The sequence below is a fragment of the Drosophila navojoa genome, chromosome 4 (genome assembly GCF_054131105.1).
Source record: "Drosophila navojoa isolate 15081-1374.11 chromosome 4, UAZ_NAV_1.0, whole genome shotgun sequence".
NCBI classification, from domain to species: Eukaryota; Metazoa; Arthropoda; class Insecta; order Diptera; family Drosophilidae; genus Drosophila; species Drosophila navojoa.
In genome coordinates, this window is record NC_142892.1 from 20,650,787 (window position 1) to 20,668,951 (window position 18,165).

Genomic DNA, 18,165 nt, shown 5'->3' on the forward strand with positions numbered 1-18,165 from the left:
TTCCATATACGTCTATTCTAATAATATTAAGCAGAATATAATATCCAAATAACAGTTAAGCTAATATTGTAATAGATTCATAGCGTCTTCTTAATGTATGTATATTGAAACAGTGGAGACTATGTATACATTAATGTACAGAGTTATTTTCTAAAAATATATCGAGCATTTTTCTGAATTGTCTTTAATTAAAAAGAGCGTAAATATATTCATTTGCATATGTATGTATGTATATATTTGATAAATTTAAAATAACAGAGCTGTCAACATTTCATTTAAAAAGGACAAAAATTGTTAATTAACATATTGACCATTCCAAACATTGGCGCCCCATCCATTTCCATAATAGCCCCATGGCGGTCTGGCTCCTATCCATTGACCCTGTGTTCCCCACCAGTATGGATATTGTCCAATACCATAATTTGGGCCACCTCGAGCCGCGAACCTTCCAGCTTTTATATGTGCTTTTCTTGGATCAGCAAATTCTTGACCCCTTTTAATGACTTTTCCAAAAAAGCCCGCCTGGATTGGTTGGGTATTTGTTAAACGAGACGCAAACACTTCTGTTTCACTTCGAGTGTCCTCATTAGCTTTTATAGTAGATCCAGATTGACTATTTTCGACTATTTCAGGCTCAACTGACGCGGTAGATTTCTTAGTTGTTGTGGTCGTCTCTCCTAGAATAACTTTCACAACGGGATCAACTAATGAGCCAGTTTTTTTAGTAGTCGTAGTAGTAGAAGTCGTTGTCGAAGAAGATCCAGACTGGTTGTTTCCGGAAATTACTTTCTCGGCAGGCTTCGTTGAAGAGCCAGACTTAGTAGTGGTCGTCGTAGTCTTCGTCTCAGAGGATCCAGATTGGCTGTTTCCGGAAACGACTTTCACGGCAGGTCCAGCTGATGAGCCAGTTTTCTTAGTGACAATGGTTGTGGTAGTCGTTGTGGAAGAGGATCCAGATTGACTGTTTCCGGAAATTACTTTCTCGGCAGGCTTCGCTGAAGATCCAGACTTAGTAGTGGTCGTCGTAGTCTTCGTCTCAGAGGATCCAGATTGGCTGTTTGCGGAAACGATTTTCACGGCAGGTCCAGCTGATGAGCCAGTTTTCTTAGTGACAATGGTTGTGGTAGTCTTCGTCTCAGAGGATCCAGATTGACTGTTTCCGGAAATGACTTTCTCGGCAGGCTTCGCTGAAGATCCAGACTTAGTAGTGGTCGTCGTAGTCTTCGTCTCAGAGGATCCAGATTGACTGTTTTCGGAAACGACTTTCACGGCAGGTCCAGCTGATGAGCCAGTTTTCTTTGTGGTGGTGGTTGTGGTAGTCGTTGTGGAAGAGGATCCAGATTGGCTGTTTCCAGAAATCACTTTCTCGACAGGCTTCGCTGAAGATCCAGACTTAGTAGTGGTCGTCGTAGTCTTCGTCTGAGAGGATCCCGAAAGGTTGTTTCCGTTACCGACTTTCACGGCAGGTCCAGCTGATGAGCCAGTTTTCTTTGTGACAATGGTTGTGGTAGTCTTCGTCTCAGAGGATCCAGATTGACTGTTTCCGGAAATGACTTTCTCGGCAGGCTTCGCTGAAGATCCAGACTTAGTAGTGGTCGTCGTAGTCTTCGTCTCAGAGGATCCCGAAAGGTTGTTTCCGGAAACGACTTTCACGGCAGGTCCAGCTGATGAGCTAGTTTTCTTAGTGACAATGGTTGTGGTAGTCTTCGTCTCAGAGGATCCAGATTGACTGTTTCCGGAAATGACTTTCTCGGCAGGCTTCGCTGAAGATCCAGACTTAGTAGTGGTCGTCATAGTCTTCGTCTCAGAGGATCCAGATTGACTGTTTGCGGAAACGATTTTCACGGCAGGTCCAGCTGATGAGCCAGTTTTCTTAGTGACAATGGTTGTGGTAGTCGTTGTGGAAGAGGATCCAGATTGACTGTTTCCGGAAATTACTTTCTCGGCAGGCATCGCTGAAGATCCAGACTTAGTAGTGGTCGTCGTAGTCTTCGTCTCAGAGGATCCAGATTGGCTGTTTGCGGAAACGATTTTCACGGCAGGTCCAGCTGATGAGCCAGTTTTCTTAGTGACAATGGTTGTGGTAGTCTTCGTCTCAGAGGATCCAGATTGACTGTTTCCGGAAATGACTTTCTCGGCAGGCTTCGCTGAAGATCCAGACTTAGTAGTGGTCGTCGTAGCCTTCGTCTCAGAGGATCCTGAAAGGTTGTTCCCGGAAACGACCTTCACGGCAGGTCCAGCTGATGAGCCAGTTTCCTTTGTGACAATGATTGTGGTAGTCGTTGTGGAAGAAGATCCAGATTGACTGTTTCCAGAAATCACTTTCTCGACAGGCTTCGCTGAAGATCCAGACTTAGTAGTGGTCGTCGTAGTCTTCATCTCAGAGGATCCAGATTGGTTGTTTCCGGAAACGACTTTCACGGCAGGTCCAGCTGATGAGCCAGATTTCTTTGTGACAATGGTTGTGGTAGTCGTTGTGGAAGAAGATCCAGATTGGCTGTTTCCAGAAATCACTTTCTCGACAGGCTTCGCTGAAGATCCAGACTTAGTAGTGGTCGTCGTAGTCTTCATCTCAGAGGATCCAGATTGGTTGTTTCCGGAAACGACTTTCACGGCAGGTCCAGCTGATGAGCCAGTTTTCTTTGTGACAATGGTTGTGGTAGTCGTTGTGGAAGAAGATCCAGATTGGCTGTTTCCAGAAATCACTTTCTCGACAGGCTTCGCTGAAGATCCAGACTTAGTAGTGGTCGTCGTAGTCTTCGTCTCAGAGGATCCCGAAAGGTTGTTTCCGTTAACGACTTTCACGGCAGGTCCAGCTGATGAGCCAGTTTTCTTTGTGACAATGGTTGTGGTAGTCGTTGTGGATGAGGATCCAGATTGGCTGTTTCCAGAAATCACTTTCTCGACAGGCTTCGCTGAAGAGCCAGACTTACTAGTGGTCGTCGTAGTCTTCGTCTCAGAGGATCCCGAAAGGTTGTTTCCGTTAACGACTTTCACGGCAGGTCCAGCTGATGAGCCAGTTTTCTTTGTGACAATGGTTGTGGTAGTCGTTGTGGAAGAAGATCCAGATTGGCTGTTTCCAGAAATCACTTTCTCGACAGGCTTCGCTGAAGATCCAGACTTAGTAGTGGTCGTCGTAGTCTTCGTCTCAGAGGATCCAGATTGGTTGTTTCCGGAAACGACTTTCACGGCAGGTCCAGCTGATGAGCCAGTTTTCTTTGTGACAATGGTTGTGGTAGTCGTTGTGGATGAGGATCCAGATTGGCTGTTTCCAGAAATCACTTTCTCGACAGGCTTCGCTGAAGATCCAGACTTAGTAGTGGTCGTCGTAGTCTTCGTCTCAGAGGATCCAGATTGGTTGTTTCCGTTAACGACTTTTACGGCAGGTCCAGCTGATGAGCCAGTTTTCTTTGTGGTGGTGGTTGTGGTAGTCGTTGTCGAAGAAGATCCAGATTGGCTGTTTCCAGAAATTACTTTCTCGGCAGGCTTTGATGAAGAGCCAGACTTAGTAGTGGTCGTCGTAGTCTTCGTCTCAGAGGATCCCGAAAGGTTGTTTCCGTTAACGACTTTCACGGCAGGTCCAGCTGATGAGCCAGTTTTCTTTGTGACAATGGTTGTGGTAGTCGTTGTGGAAGAAGATCCAGATTGGCTGTTTCCAGAAATCACTTTCTCGACAGGCTTCGCTGAAGATCCAGACTTAGTAGTGGTCGTCGTAGTCTTCGTCTCAGAGGATCCAGATTGGTTGTTTCCGGAAACGACTTTCACGGCAGGTCCAGCTGATGAGCCAGTTTTCTTTGTGACAATGGTTGTGGTAGTCGTTGTGGAAGAAGATCCAGATTGGCTGTTTCCAGAAATCACTTTCTCGACAGGCTTCGCTGAAGATCCAGACTTAGTAGTGGTTGTCGTAGTCTTCGTCTCAGAGTTTCCCGAAAGGTTGTTTCCGTTAACGACTTTCACGGCAGGTCCAGCTGATGAGCCAGTTTTCTTTGTGGTGGTGGTTGTGGTAGTCGTTGTGGAAGAGGATCCAGATTGACTGTTTCCGGAAATCACTTTCTCGGCAGGCTTCGCTGAAGATCCAGACTTAGTAGTGGTCGTCGTAGTCTTCGTCTCAGAGGTTCCAGATTGGCTGTTTCCGGAAACGACTTTCACGGCAGGTGCAGCTGATGAGCCAGTTTTCTTTGTGGTGGTGGTTGTGGTAGTCGTTGTGGAAGAGGATCCAGATTGACTGTTTCCGGAAATCACTTTCTCGACAGGCTTCGCTGAAGATCCAGACTTAGTAGTTGTCGTCGTAGTCTTCGTCTCAGAGGATCCAGATTGGCTGTTTCCGGAAACGACTTTCACGGCAGGTCCGGCTGATGAGCCAGTTTTCTTTGTGACAATGGTTGTGGTAGTCGTTGTGGAAGAGGATCCAGATTGGCTGTTTCCAGAAATCACTTTCTCGACAGGCTTCGCTGAAGATCCAGACTTAGTAGTGGTCGTCGTAGTCTTCGTCTCAGAGGTTCCAGATTGGCTGTTTCCGGAAACGACTTTCACGGCAGGTGCAGCTGATGAGCCAGTTTTCTTTGTGGTGGTGATTGTGGTAGTCGTTGTGGAAGAGGATCCAGATTGACTGTTTCCAGAAATTACTTTCTCGACAGGCTTCGCTGAAGATCCAGACTTAGTAGTGGTCGTCGTAGTCTTCGTCTCAGAGGATCCAGATTGGCTGTTTCCGGAAACGACTTTCACGGCAGGTGCAGCTGATGAGCCAGTTTTCTTTGTGGTGGTGCTTGTGGTAGTCGTTGTCGAAGAACATCCAGATTGGCTGTTTCCAGAAATAACTTTCTCGGCAGGCTTCGTAGAAGAGCCAGACTTAGTAGTGGTAGTCGTAGTCTTCGTCTCAGAGGATCCAGACTGGTTGTTTCCGGAAACGACTTTCACGGCAGGTCCAGCTGATGAGCCAGTTTTCTTTGTGGTGGTGGTTGTGGTAGTCGTTGTGGAAGAGGATCCAGATTGGCTGTTTCCAGAAATCACTTTCTCGACAGGCTTCGCTGAAGATTCAGACTTACTAGTGGTCGTCGTAGTCTTCGTCTCAGAGGATCCCGAAAGGTTGTTTCCGTTAACGACTTTCACGGCAGGTCCAGCTGATGAGCCAGTTTTCTTTGTGGTGGTGGTTGTGGTAGTCGTTGTGGAAGAGGATCCAGATTGACTGTTTCCGGAAATCACTTTCTCGGCAGGCTTCGCTGAAGATCCAGACTTAGTAGTGGTCGTCGTAGTCTTCGTCTCAGAGGTTCCAGATTGGCTGTTTCCGGAAACGACTTTCACGGCAGGTCCAGCTGATGAGCCAGTTTTCTTTGTGGTGGTGGTTGTGGTAGTCGTTGTGGAAGAGGATCCAGATTGGCTGTTTCCAGAAATCACTTTCTCGACAGGCTTCGCTGAAGATCCAGACTTAGTAGTGGTCGTCGTAGTCTTCGTCTCAGAGGATCCAGATTGGTTGTTTCCGGAAACGACTTTCACGGCAGGTCCAGCTGATGAGCCAGTTTTCTTTGTGACAATGGTTGTGGTAGTCGTTGTGGAAGAAGATCCAGATTGGCTGTTTCCAGAAATCACTTTCTCGACAGGCTTCGCTGAAGATCCAGACTTAGTAGTGGTCGTCGTAGTCTTCGTCTCAGAGGATCCAGATTGGCTGTTTCCGGAAACGACTTTCACGGCAGGTCCAGCTGATGAGCCAGTTTTCTTTGTGGTGGTGGTTGTGGTAGTCGTTGTCGATGAAGATCCAGATTGGCTGTTTCCGGAAACGACTTTCACGGCAGGTGCAGCTGATGAGCCAGTTTTCTTTGTGACAATGGTTGTGGTAGTCGTTGTGGAAGAAGATCCAGATTGGCTGTTTCCAGAAATCACTTTTTCGACAGGCTTCGCTGAAGATCCAGACTTAGTAGTGGTCGTCGTAGTCTTCGTCTCAGAGGATCCAGATTGGTTGTTTCCGGAAACGACTTTCACGGCAGGTCCAGCTGATGAGCCAGTTTTCTTTGTGACAATGGTTGTGGTAGTCGTTGTCGAAGAAGATCCAGATTGGCTGTTTCCAGAAATCACGTTCTCGACAGGCTTCGCTGAAGATCCAGACTTAGTAGTGGTCGTCGTAGTCTTCGTCTCAGAGGATCCAGATTGGCTGTTTCCGGAAACGACTTTCACGGCAGGTTCAGCTGATGAGCCAGTTTTCTTTGTGGTGGTGGTTGTGGTAGTCGTTGTGGAAGAGGATCCAGATTGGCTGTTTCCAGAAATCACTTTCTCGACAGGCTTCGCTGAAGATCCAGACTTAGTAGTGGTTGTCGTAGTCTTCGTCTCAGAGGATCCAGATTGGCTATTTCCGGAAACGACTTTCACGGCAGGTCCAGCTGATGAGCCAGTTTTCTTTGTGGTGGTGGTTGTGGTAGTCGTTGTGGAAGAGGATCCAGATTGGCTGTTTCCAGAAATCACTTTCTCGACAGGCTTCGCTGAAGATCCAGACTTAGTAGTGGTCGTCGTAGTCTTCGTCTCAGAGGATCCAGATTGGTTGTTTCCGGAAACGACTTTCACGGCAGGTCCAGCTGATGAGCCAGTTTTCTTTGTGACAATGGTTGTGGTAGTCGTTGTCGAAGAAGATCCAGATTGGCTCTTTCCAGAAATCACGTTCTCGACAGGCTTCGCTGAAGATCCAGACTTAGTAGTGGTCGTCGTAGTCTTCGTCTCAGAGGATCCAGATTGGTTGTTTCCGGAAACGACTTTCACGGCAGGTCCAGCTGATGAGCCAGTTTTCTTTGTGACAATGGTTGTGGTAGTCGTTGTGGAAGAAGATCCAGATTGGCTGTTTCCAGAAATCACTTTCTCGACAGGCTTCGCTGAAGATCCAGCCTTAGTAGTGGTCGTCGTAGTCTTCGTCTCAGAGGATCCAGATTGACTGTTTCCGGAAACGACTTTCACGGCAGGTCCAGCTGATGATCCAGTTTTCTTTGTGGTGGTGATTGTGGTAGTCGTTGTGGAAGAGGATCCAGATTGGCTGTTTCCGGAAATCACGTTCTCGGCAGGCTTCGCTGAAGAGCCAGACTTACTAGTGGTCGTCGTAGTCTTCGTCTCAGAATATCCCGAAAGGTTGTTTCCGTTAACGACTTTCACGGCAGGTCCAGCTGATGAGCCAGTTTTCTTTGTGTTGGTGGTTGTGGTAGTCGTTGTGGAAGAAGATCCAGATTGGCTGTTTCCAGAAATCACTTTCTCGACAGGCTTCGCTGAAGATCCAGACTTAGTAGTGGTCGTCGTAGTCTTTGTCTCAGAGGATCCAGATTGGCTGTTTCCGTTAACGACTTTCACGGCAGGTTTAGCTGATGAGTCAGTTCTCTTAGTGGTGGTGGTTGTGGCAGTCGTTGTCGAGGATGCAGATTGACTGTTTCCAGAAATCTCTTTCTCGGCGGGTTCAACTAAAGAGCTCGTCTTCTTAGAGGTGGTCGTAGTCGTTGTCATGGATAATCCATGCTGGGTGTTTTCAGTATTAGTGACTTCAGAAACCACCTTAGCGATGGAATCGCCTGAGCTGCTCGTTTTTGCATCACTTCGCTCTGCAGTTCTGTGATTATGCGGAATAGTGTTTCTGATATCGTTAACAATCGAATCAAATTGAATTGTATTCTGTTGTACAGATTCTTCGCCTGTCGAAGTTATGCGATTATTTGAGCAGTTTGCAAGTTTGTCGTTCTCCACAATCAATCTACCGAATAACCTATCCAAGAGCCACAACCGAATATCTTTCCGAATCTCCAATAGAGTTTGCCGCACACTTTCACAACACGGAACGTTAGCTGCGGCAGGCTGTGGCTTCACCGCTTCTGTGCCTACTGCCGTTTCCGTTGGGATATGAGCACTGTATGCGAGTGCCACGCAAGCGCCCAAAAGGGCAATACAAGATATACGCATTGTCTACCAGTGTCTTAAACTCCCAACTTCATCTGTTGGCTTCAGTGGCAGCTGAGCTGCTTTTATACCTTAGCAGAAGATGGAAGTTTGTTGTCTTTTCTATAATTTAGGTATTTACTTTTCTGCAGTTAATCAAATTTCGCATTGTGCCAAAACATTTGGCAATTCTATTGTTCCACTAGCGATGTCAAAAAAAAAAGTTATTAATACTGAAGCTCATACTTTAGATAGAAAGGAAATAAACAGCTGTATAAAATATTTGCTTTGAGCTTAGATTAAATAGACTGTCAGACTTTCTTGGGTGTACGATGTACGTAAATTAAATGTGTATTTTGGCCAAGACGTCAAATGTGCTGCAATTACCAAATACCACTAGTATGAAGAGCGTGTCCCCAAGACAAAGCCTTGTTTATTTGATTTGCCATCAACAGATTGAGAGTACTCAAAATTATGCCATATTCGTATTTATTAATTTTCAATTTATGTATACATAGAGATATATATATATATATATAGGGTTTAAAAGTATCCAAGTGTGACATTCATCATCTCATTCCGGATTAGTATTCATCCTTCTCAAATGGATGGTGTGGATGACCGTGTTGACTGTAAAAATAAGCACAATTTTTCATATTAGAATAAAATAAATGATGAAATATATAGGAAAAGTAACACGAGATTAACACTGTTAAACGAATTAAGCGAAAAATAAACATGTTGTTAGTAGGAAAACTCTAATATACAAACAATATCTACTATATATTTCATTTGCCGTTGTGTAATTAATAGCATTCCAATCAAATAAGTAATACAAATTGGGACTGGGGTTAAACAAAAATAGCTTTAACATCTGGTAAACAACAAATTAAAATTAAAGAAAAACGAGAAAGTAAGCACAAACAAAAAGGCCGTAATAAAGTGTTTAAACATACGTATATGCCTCTCGAGTTACCAGAAATATTTACTTAACTATTTGATTACGTGATTATTCCTATTTCGGTTATGTCTCTCATTTATATAGATTAAAAGAACTCTGCGATTTGATTTAATATTCATCGCTAAATGGATAATGTTCATGATCGCCAGCATCCCTAAATAAGCAAGTCAAATCACAGATATAAAAATTAAACAAAGTTTTCAATAAATAAATAAACTAAAAATACATAGATGTGTGATTAAAAAAATATAATACAATAAAATAGTAGTTCAGCCTTAGCTAATCAATAGATTTTAGACTAAAAGTATGCCAAGTCTTGTAAAATCTGAATGCGAATCTCAAAATATAATTGCTTTAACAGTTAATTTCTTAAATTATTTAGCCAAAAAGTCTGGTATATATCAATATCAACATCTACCGTAATAAAAGATTTTAATATTAATTATTAAAGTTGATTTAAAGAGAAAAAGTTTTTGTCAATACCACCGCAATGCCTTAATGTTACGGTTCTTTGCAACCTGTTTCGGCACTTTAATATTCAACTACTAAAGAATCAGATCAAGATTCTGATTTAAATATTTCTATGGCAATATGAAATACTTACTTAAGCAGCGGTACCAAACGCCCATTGCATTCGAAGCCTTCAATCAATTCGATCTCTTCGGGCGTGAGCTCGAAATCAAAGACTTTGAAATTGGACTCAATACGCTCCTTAGTCACCGACTTGGGTATAACAATGTGATTCCGTTGAATCTGATAGCGTATCAAAATCTGTCCGGGTGTTTTATTTTTGGCAGCAGCAATTTCCTTGATCTAGAAGATTTTAGAAATGGATCAGTCCTTGCTTAACTTTAGTTATCAAAGCCTATTTTACCTTTTTCTCTTCTAGAATGACCGGATCACCTTCCTTGGCCCATGGTCGATTTGGGCTGCCCAGTGGGCTGTATGCCGTAATGGTAATGTTATTCTTTTTGCAGAATTCAGAAAGTTTTTTCTGCGTCAAGTAGGGATGGCATTCAATCTGATTTGTAGCTGGGGGAATTTTGGCAACAGCCAAAACGCGTTCGATTTGCTTTTTATTGAAATTGGATACGCCAATCGATTTAACTAGACCCTCCTCAACCAGCTTCTCCATGGCCTTCCAGGTGTCAACATAATCGTCCGGCGAGTACAAAGTTTTGCCATTTGCATCAACTGGAAACAGCTCAGAGCCCTCCTTATAGCCCATCGGCCAGTGGATCAAGTACAGATCCAGATATTTCAGCTTCAGCAGATCCAAGGTTTTCTGACAAGCAGCTTTGACCACATCGGGACGATGGAAGGTGTTCCACAACTTGCTTGTAATAAACAGATCCTCACTGTAAGAATAATTGGGATGTGAAGAGTTTGAAGATAGCGCTTATAATACAATCAATGTACGTACCGCTTTACCACGCCTTCTTTGATCTTCGCTTCGATGCCAGCACCGACTTCAGCTTCATTTTGGTAGACAAAGGCGCAATCAATGTGCCTATATCCAACATCAATGGCCGTCTTAACAGCCTCAACCACTTGACCAGGAGGACTCTAAAAGCAACATCAAATTTGACAATTGACTATGACTAATGGGCTCAAGGTTAAGGGTGATTGCTAATCAATCTAAGATTACGTCTATAATAATAAATTTCATGGGAGAAGATAACTTAGGCTGCGTATGTTTTATTAGCTTATATTTGAATTTTACATTATTAAGAAACATTATTAAGATTAATTAATACAAAATCAAAAGTACAATTAAATGTTGAAGTGGATTTTTTGACTATTCGACCTCTAGCAAATATAGTTATTAAACTTTATATTAAGAGCGTTGAAGAGAGACTTAATGAAATGTCTAGATAAGCCCTTTATCAGTTTTGGTTTCCTCCGGCGTCTACTGATTTATAAGTACACTTCAGTTGTACAACATAATTTATCAAATTGTGACGTCGCATTTTTGAAAACTTTCCATTAGTTATTTAATCAGACAAGAGGTCACCTTGGTGTAAGAGTGTGTAAATAACTCAGTTCACATAGATGTCAGTAATAGAACATAGCTGGAGGTCTCATTATCGACTCTTTTCGCATTTATAATTCGCGCACACTTTCGCACCCACACACAAACATTTATACATAAATACATACATATGTGTGTATGTATGTATATCGCAGCCGGCAAATGCCGCTCCCGGCTAATTATCATATGCAAGTTCTCTGCGTTCTCTTTCTAAATTTGCCAATACGCAAAAAAAAAAAAAAATGGAGGAAGTCGTGGGCAATAGAAATTGTTATTGTCTGAAATGCATATTTAAGCGAGTTATAACTACACATAACTATAACTGTACTTACACCCCAGGTTCCAAGACCTAGTATGGGAATATTATGGCCACTGTTCAGCTTTACGGTGGGCACTGTGCTAGCCATTGCGATTGGTTCTTGTTGCTTAATTAATTTTAAAAAGGATTGTATAAATATATTATTTAATATATGTATATTTTCTGGTTACTTTACAAATAAATGGTTAAAATAACACTGAGCACCATCGCACAGCTGTTTGCCGCTTTTATATATGCTCATTGGCCGGCGGCCAAGCGAAAGCTTTGTCAAGCTTACGAAAAGCTCGAGGCCTGCATTCAAAGCATCGATGCCATGTGTGATCTTTAACCAATATCGATAGATATCGAATGGAAATGTAAATTTGAATTAGACTGTAACATTTACAAGTTGTGCAGATTTCTCTCAGTGCGTGTTTAATCATATTTCAGTTTATTTTGCTAAAACTTGACAATGCAATTCGCTTATATACATACATTTCCCACATAGGTTCCAATTCCAGGAATGGGTTTTTGTTTTCCATCCGCGAAAACTGCCTTAGGCACATTTTCTGCAACATCTTGGCGCCTATTTTCAGATCCCTTAAAAACATTTCTTATAGTTAGTTTAGTTTACCTTACCACATGAAGTATTCTGGGCTTGTATAGCTTCTTATTGCGATTTGAATTCGGGCTTGAGTTAATTGAATAGTATATCTTGCGCATTTGTGCATCATTCACAAATAAATTTAAAAGCTGACAAATTTTCCGTAAGCTCCTACTTCAATGATCGATTAATGCCTTAGATTGCAACGATTACTAAGGCATATTATATAAAAAAGAGCATTATGAAAATATATATTAAGGCAAAAAGAATCATGTTTAGAAAACCAAAAGAGATCTGGAATTTATTTGTTTAAAAAATGTCATTGTTTCACAAAAAACTTAATAGTCTAATTTAGTGCTCTCAATCAGACATAGAAGGCCAGGTACACTTATGATTTGTTCTATCCGAATTATACATTTCTGTTGTGGCTTTCCATTTGCTTTGCGGTATCCAGTTCGAACGGGTGGTGAGGATGTCCATATGCAGCTTTCATGGTCATGAAGCGACCATTGCAATCGAGATCGTCGATTGCTTGTAAATCATCGTTGTCCAAACCGAAGTCCCATATCTTCTTAAAGTTCTCGTACATGTGATGCTTACTAATAGAGCGTGGTATCACAATAATGCCCGATTGAGTCTGATAGCGTAGCAGCACCTGCGCCGGTGTACGGCCATACTTTTCCGCGATTTCCAGGATCACAGGATGCTTCAACAAGGGATAGGCACCTGGCTTTTCATAGGGTGTGTGTGCCGATCCCAGTGAGCTGTAGGCAGTGACAGCAATGGCATTATCGTAGCAAAGTGTTATCAAAGACTTCTGGCGAAGATATGGATGACATTCGATCTGTAGCACCACTGGCTTCAATTTGGCTACGCTCAACAGTCGATTAATCTGTTGCTCATTAAAATTAGAGACTCCAATGGCATGACATAGGCCCAAATCGACCAGGTTCTCCATAGCCTTCCAGGTGTCCACGAAGTCAATATCCTCAAATACTGCTTTGCCCGTGTCCGGACAAGTGGGATAAAGAACGTCGCCGGATTTATATGCCATTGGCCAATGCATGAGGTATAGATCAAGATAATGAACGCCAAGATTGCGTATACTTGTTTCACAAGCAGTCCGCACCAAATCTGGCTTGTGATGGGTATTCCAAAGTTTACTTGTAATGAATAGCTCGTCCCTGCGTAGGATAATAAATATGATTAAAATATAATATTGTTTTGTTCATGGTGTTGTATATCTCTACCGTGTTACGACTCCCTCTTTGAGCTTTTCGGCAATCGCTGTGCCAATTTGTGCCTCATTTCCGTAGATGTGGGCGCAGTCAAAGTGGCGATAGCCAATATCAATAGCATCCTTCACCGCTTGTGTGATAACCTCAGGAGGGCTCTGCGAGAGATTGAATTTTAAAAGAGAACTTTTAGTATAAATACAACAATTTGGTTCGGCTTGCTCTCTCTCATTCTCTCCTCTCTCTCTACTTCGAGAATTACTAACGAACGACAAAGCAGCTGATATCCAAAAATGCGAGACAGATGACCGCTCATTTGTCGTTTTTCATGCTCGACTACTCTCTCTCCAATACGTGCATGTATGTGTGAATAACGGTTTCTTTGTGGCGGCTATAAAAATTTATGAATTATAGTTTTCGTTTGTAAACTATTGCGCTCAAAATAGAACCAAGCTCTTCGTATGCATATAATAAAATACATATGTGTGTACATGCAGGCAATATCCACCACAATTATACGCATTCTTCAAAGCTCGCTCTCACACTGACCTTGAGTGCCGCGCAGGCTGCGTTGCATTGCCTCGTATATTTTACCGCTTTATTGTGATTATTCAATAGTACGATGGATGATACTTACACGCCATGTGCCCAAGCCGACCATTGGCATATTTTTGCCATTACTCAAAAGGAAATTTGGAGTGGACATTTCTATTCGAAGAACTGAAGATATTGAATTATTTTGAACGGTATTTATGTTCCATTTACCGAAAGTAAACGCGAAGAGAAAACCCTATTAATTTTGCTACAAACTAATAAAAGTGACAGCTTATAAAAATACAAACAAGCAAACGCACATGCAGTGTTCAAATTTAGAAACGTTCTGGCAACCAAAACTGCTTATACTATCTTGACCTTCAGAGTTTGGTAATTGCTTGGCTGCCAATGAACGAATATTTCTCTTTTAAAATGCGGTTATTTTTAAGAAAATGTCAATAAATCCTCATGTGCACACACTGGCTTTAGGCGATAGTTGTGATATATCGATAGCTATAATTTTGCATTCCCACATAACACATCTCTGTTATGTTTGCCGGCCATCTGTAAAAATTATCAACAAATCGCGTTTAATAATCTTGTGGCTTACCTGTTATTTAGCATTGAAATATGTTTGGATCTGCGAATAATTATATCTCCGGGGTGTTGCGTGCTGCTGAGGATTATGATGGCGAAAACTTGGGCACATTTTTATCACTGCGCGACGTTCACGTTCAGAACCACAACTTATACATATCTCAGCCCGAGAAGCTTGTGGAGCGCATGCTTAAGCCACCTTTGGATGAAGTGGTGGGCTCGCATCTTAAGGTGCTCTATTATCTATCACAAGAGCCGCCCAACTACATGGAAGCTTACAATCACCAGGCTGCTAGCTGCTCGGCTGTGGTGAAGCTATTACAGCAATTGAAGGACGAGAATTGGTGCCTTCCTCTCATGTATCGCGTGTGCCTCGATCTGCGTTACCTGGCTCAGGCATGTGAGAAACATTGCAGAGGCTTTACGCCGGGCCACATACTAGAGAAGGCCGCTGACTGCATGATGGCTTGTTTCCGCGTATGCGCTGCTGATGGACGCGCTTCTGAAGAGGACACTAAACGGCTGGGCATGATGAATCTGGTTAATCAACTTTTCAAGATTTATTTCCGAATAAATAAGTTGCATCTGTGCAAGCCGCTTATCCGTGCAATTGATAACTGCTCGTTCAAGGACAGCTTCCCTCTACCGGAGCAGATCACATACAAATATTTTGTCGGACGGCGCGCGATGTTTGATTCCAACTATCGGATGGCTGTAGAGGATCTATCGTATGCATTCACCTACTGCCCAGATCGATTCAAAAGCAACAAACGCTTGATTCTCATATACCTGGTGCCGGTAAAAATGTTGCTTGGATACCTACCACGAAAATCCATGCTGGAGCGGTACGACTTATTGCTATTTCACGATTTGGCGCTAGCCCTAAAAGCTGGCAACGTAAAGAAATTCGACGAGATCGTCCACGAGCATGAGCTGGTGCTGATTCGCAGCGGAATTTATCTGCTTGTCGAGAAACTTAAGTTTATTGTGTATCGTAATCTGTTTAAAAAAGTGTTCGCCATCCGGAAAACACATCAATTGGATATGGGTGATTTCCTATCGGCTCTTCAATTCGTGGGTGTAACTGATGTTTCCTTGGATGAGACGCACTGCATCGTTGCAAATCTCATATACGAAGGCAAAATTAAAGGTTACATATCCTATGCGCACAACAAATTGGTTGTCTCCAAGCAAAATCCGTTCCCTTCGTTAATTTCAACATAGACGTATGACACTTTAATAAAAGAAGCTGAAGTTATTCGAAACTATTAGCACACTGAAAAGTTCTTTGCTATTAACCCGCCGATTATTATTAATGGAATATTTAAAAAAAGCGATAGTATAGTTTGTATCGATATGTGCAGCACAGTGAGGGCTGCTAAAGCTATTTGTAATCGATATATACAAATGTCAGTACTCAGACCGCATGTACACACACTAACGCAAAATCATATGCATACGTATTAGTCTGTATATATTTCCAATAGCTCAGCTGAAATCAGTTTTCTGTGTGCTCTAGTAAATAATACAGACTAAAAAGAATAATAGCAAATTTTGGTAAATGACAGTTGGAGTATAAATTACAGCAGATCCTTGTGAATTAATGCACTTTAAATTGAGTTAATTTGCAATATTCGACCGGCTCTGCAGAACCTTGCAATTGTAAAATCAATATTACTAATTTGCTTTGGATTTTTTTTTAATGTTGAAATGACATAACAAAAATTCATTTGAACTTGTATACGCATAGAAACTAACAAGTATTCATTGTTGCTATTGTTATCGCCGTAATTCTAGCGTACCTGGTACCTACATACCTCTGGGAAATTACGAAAAACGAAAGAGGCTAAACCTTCGTCATGGCAGCCCCGGTAATTGTGGAGGCCACGGTCAAGCAGACGGCGACGGTAAGTGCGAAAGAGCATGATTTCGATTTGGTTTCTAATTTCCAGTCACCTGTATATTTGTATATGTGTATATGCAGCTCATATTCATGCACGGCTTGGGAGACACTGGGTATGTATGGCCGATTGATTGCCTTGGGCTATGCTTATTTGTTTGTTTTATTGCAGACATGGCTGGAGTAGCGCTTTGGCTGCAGTGCGACCACCCTTCATGAAGGTCATCTGTCCAACGGCACCGACACAGCCTGTGTCACTGAATGCCGGGTTCCGTATGCCGTCGTGGTTTGATTTGAAGACGCTGGATATCGGTGGGCCAGAGGATGAGCCAGGTATACGCGCTGCTCGCGATGATATCCATGGCATGATCAATAAGGAGGTTAGCGCTGGCATACCAGCCAATCGCATCGTGATTGGCGGCTTCTCACAAGGCGGCGCCTTGGCTCTTTACTCGGCACTGACCTACGAACAGCCTTTGGCTGGCGTAGTGGCTCTGTCGTGTTGGCTGCCACTGCACAAGCAGTTTCCTGATGCCAAAGTGAGCAGCGATGATGTACCCATATTCCAGGCACATGGCGACTATGATCCCGTGGTACCATATAAATTTGGACAGCTGAGCGCGAGTTTGTTGAAGTCCTTCATGAAGAATGTCACATTCAAGACCTACAATGGACTCTCGCACTCGTCCTCTGACGAGGAAATGAACGACGTGAAGGTGAGTGAGCAGAATGCTGAACTGAATTTTTTGATGAATTGACAATCTTATCGTTAAAGAATTTCATTACGCTCTCCTTGCTCTTCTCTCTTGCAGGACATAATCAGTAAATGGGTAAAATAAAATTTCCATTAAGCACTTTAAGCACTCTTAGCGCGTCTCTCCCTCGCTCGTCTACAGCATTCCAGGAAAGCAAAATGCAAACACAACAATAACAATAACTAAAACTAAAACTAAATTAAAAGATATGAATTTGGGTCAAACATATTACATTTTAAACACAAAACAGCCGCAGTAAGCAAGCCTCCAAAACCTGGAAACACTCAATCTAATCTGGCTTGAGTTGATTTTGTTCTTTTTTTTTTTAGACAAATTGAGAAACTATAGAAACACAACCAATAACACATATGCTTCGTAATAACACCATGTAAAACTGAAAAATAGAGCGAGATATATCAGCGATCAGGGTATTTCAATATACTCTCTATTTTAAACAAGTGAAATTGTTTCTTAAATTCAGTTAAATTTGAGAAAAAAAATTTATAAATACCAATAAAAAGCTACGTAATCCATTCAAACAAAGCAAGATAATTTAAAATTAAAATTATTAAATAAATTATTCAAAATAATTGAAAATAGAAAAACATTAAAATTTAATTTCAATTCAGTTTTAAAGTAGCTTCTTTTTCAGAGATTTCTACAGATCTAAAATAATTACTATTAAATTCTTATCATTTTAACATTTAACTTTTCTAAACCATGAATTCAATTTTGCTTATCTTTTACTTTTCTTTTCTATTTCTATTTTATACAGCAACAATCACAGACACCTCATCTGTAGTTGAATTTAGTTGAATTTGCTTTATAATAGTTTGTGCAATAGTTTTTCGGTGGCTTTACATTTATAGAATATGTCAAATAAATTAATTTTGATTATTTTTTATAATGTTTTTTTCTTATATTTGATTTTAATTAATCGAGCTCTTTCTTTATACAGTTACGGTTTGTAACCACTAAGCACTCTCTTTCTCTTTTAATCCCGTAGAGCTTTTCGCCTTACTCACTCATCTCTCATCTATCTATATTTGCAGACTCATTGGGAGGGCCAGAGCATGGCAAGAAAGGCGCAATGCTGCCAGATATCATAGTAGCTATATGCATAGGCTATGCGAATTGTATGTAGTTGCAGTTCCTTCCACAGTCCCTAGTCAAGAAACGCGCCGAGCAGATGTCTGAGATTTTTTTTATGTATTCTAGATATTATTTTGTACATACGTATTATGTAGATTTTAGGCATATTAAATACATAGCTATTGGAAGTCTCCACTTGGTGGATGGATGTAAAGAAGATTCGCTAAAGCGAATTAAACTAATAAAGTTTTGTGACGACCA

At 41.8% G+C, this 18,165-nt stretch overlaps 5 protein-coding genes across 13 annotated transcripts in view; 2 read left to right on the top strand and 3 right to left on the bottom strand.

The window, feature by feature from the left end:
- Positions 1-168: 168 nt before the first annotated feature.
- Positions 169-8,262, bottom strand: Muc68Ca (Mucin 68Ca). The gene is made up of 4 exons (XM_089259726.1): positions 7,041-8,262; positions 4,830-6,173; positions 990-4,730; positions 169-890 (listed from the first exon to the last, which is right to left on the bottom strand). Exons 1-4 carry the CDS (start codon positions 7,918-7,920, stop codon positions 295-297), a joined length of 6,561 nt encoding a protein of 2,186 aa, XP_089115852.1. The 5' UTR covers positions 7,921-8,262; the 3' UTR covers positions 169-294.
- Positions 8,263-8,368: 106 nt separating this feature from the next.
- Positions 8,369-18,165, bottom strand: part of Akr1B (Aldo-keto reductase 1B) — a 58,389-nt gene continuing 48,592 nt past the window's right edge. The window contains exons 1-7 of one of the 4 annotated variants that reach the window (XR_016196718.1): positions 11,368-11,386; positions 11,222-11,308; positions 10,281-10,423; positions 9,732-10,215; positions 9,462-9,670; positions 8,891-9,011; positions 8,369-8,526 (exon numbers count right to left, since the gene is read on the bottom strand). Coding sequence is in view for 1 of the 4 variants with exons in the window: in XM_018100344.3 (XP_017955833.1) it covers positions 8,481-8,526; positions 9,462-9,670; positions 9,732-10,215; positions 10,281-10,423; positions 11,222-11,296 (957 nt within the window). In the remaining 3 variants the exon portion in view is untranslated. Of the gene's footprint in view, positions 8,527-8,890; positions 9,012-9,461; positions 9,671-9,731; positions 10,216-10,280; positions 10,424-11,221; positions 11,448-18,165 lie in introns of those variants that run through there. The other 3 variants (XR_016196719.1, XR_016196717.1, XM_018100344.3) reach the window with 3 other exon arrangements.
- On the bottom strand, positions 12,066-13,923 carry LOC108650974 (aldo-keto reductase 1B). 2 transcript variants are annotated; one of them, XM_018100342.3, is made up of 4 exons: positions 13,792-13,923; positions 13,664-13,734; positions 13,042-13,184; positions 12,066-12,975 (listed from the first exon to the last, which is right to left on the bottom strand). In XM_018100342.3, exons 2-4 carry the CDS (start codon positions 13,730-13,732, stop codon positions 12,201-12,203), a joined length of 987 nt encoding a protein of 328 aa, XP_017955831.1. In that variant the 5' UTR covers positions 13,733-13,734; positions 13,792-13,923; the 3' UTR covers positions 12,066-12,200. The 2 variants fall into 2 exon arrangements, with proteins under 2 accessions (XP_017955831.1, XP_017955832.1); XM_018100343.3 differs by having other exon boundaries at positions 13,664-13,916.
- PCID2 (PCI domain-containing protein 2) lies at positions 14,040-15,425 on the top strand. Its single transcript, XM_018100340.3, has one exon. The coding sequence runs from the start codon at positions 14,191-14,193 to the stop codon at positions 15,379-15,381; it is 1,191 nt and encodes a 396-aa protein (XP_017955829.1). The 5' UTR covers positions 14,040-14,190; the 3' UTR covers positions 15,382-15,425.
- Positions 15,555-18,163, top strand: Apt1 (Acyl-protein thioesterase 1). Of its 5 annotated transcripts, none has more exons than XM_018100355.3 (6): positions 15,555-15,714; positions 15,955-16,064; positions 16,142-16,173; positions 16,230-16,773; positions 16,833-16,887; positions 17,865-18,163. In XM_018100355.3, exons 2-5 carry the CDS (start codon positions 16,017-16,019, stop codon positions 16,881-16,883), a joined length of 675 nt encoding a protein of 224 aa, XP_017955844.1. In that variant the 5' UTR covers positions 15,555-15,714; positions 15,955-16,016; the 3' UTR covers positions 16,884-16,887; positions 17,865-18,163. The 5 variants fall into 5 exon arrangements, with proteins under 5 accessions (XP_017955844.1, XP_017955842.1, XP_017955845.1 ...); XM_018100353.2 differs by having other exon boundaries at positions 16,870-16,887; XM_018100356.2 differs by lacking the exon at positions 17,865-18,163 and adding an exon at positions 17,588-17,712.

Bases quoted from the DNA above. Each gene is read 5' to 3' on its own strand.
- Muc68Ca (XM_089259726.1), bottom strand. From the start codon at position 7,920: ATGCGTATATCTTGTATTGCCCTTTTGGGCGCTTGCGTGGCACTCGCA. The intron at 4,731-4,829 runs CTGCCGAGAAAG...CATCAGCTGCAC, and splicing joins GTCTGGCTCTTCTACGAAGC to CTGCCGTGAAAGTCGTTTCC. The intron at 891-989 runs CTGCCGAGAAAG...CATCAGCTGGAC, and splicing joins GTCTGGATCTTCAGCGAAGC to CTGCCGTGAAAGTCGTTTCC.
- LOC108650974 (XM_018100342.3), bottom strand. From the start codon at position 13,732: ATGTCCACTCCAAATTTCCTTTTGAGTAATGGCAAAAATATGCCAATG. The intron at 13,185-13,663 runs GTAAGTATCATC...AATCTCTCGCAG, and splicing joins TCGGCTTGGGCACATGGCGT to AGCCCTCCTGAGGTTATCAC. The intron at 12,976-13,041 runs GTAGAGATATAC...TATCCTACGCAG, and splicing joins AAAGAGGGAGTCGTAACACG to GGACGAGCTATTCATTACAA.
- PCID2 (XM_018100340.3), top strand. From the start codon at position 14,191: ATGTTTGGATCTGCGAATAATTATATCTCCGGGGTGTTGCGTGCTGCT.
- Apt1 (XM_018100353.2), top strand. From the start codon at position 16,017: ATGGCAGCCCCGGTAATTGTGGAGGCCACGGTCAAGCAGACGGCGACG. The intron at 16,065-16,141 runs GTAAGTGCGAAA...GTGTATATGCAG, and splicing joins CGGTCAAGCAGACGGCGACG to CTCATATTCATGCACGGCTT. The intron at 16,174-16,229 runs GTATGTATGGCC...GTTTTATTGCAG, and splicing joins CACGGCTTGGGAGACACTGG to ACATGGCTGGAGTAGCGCTT.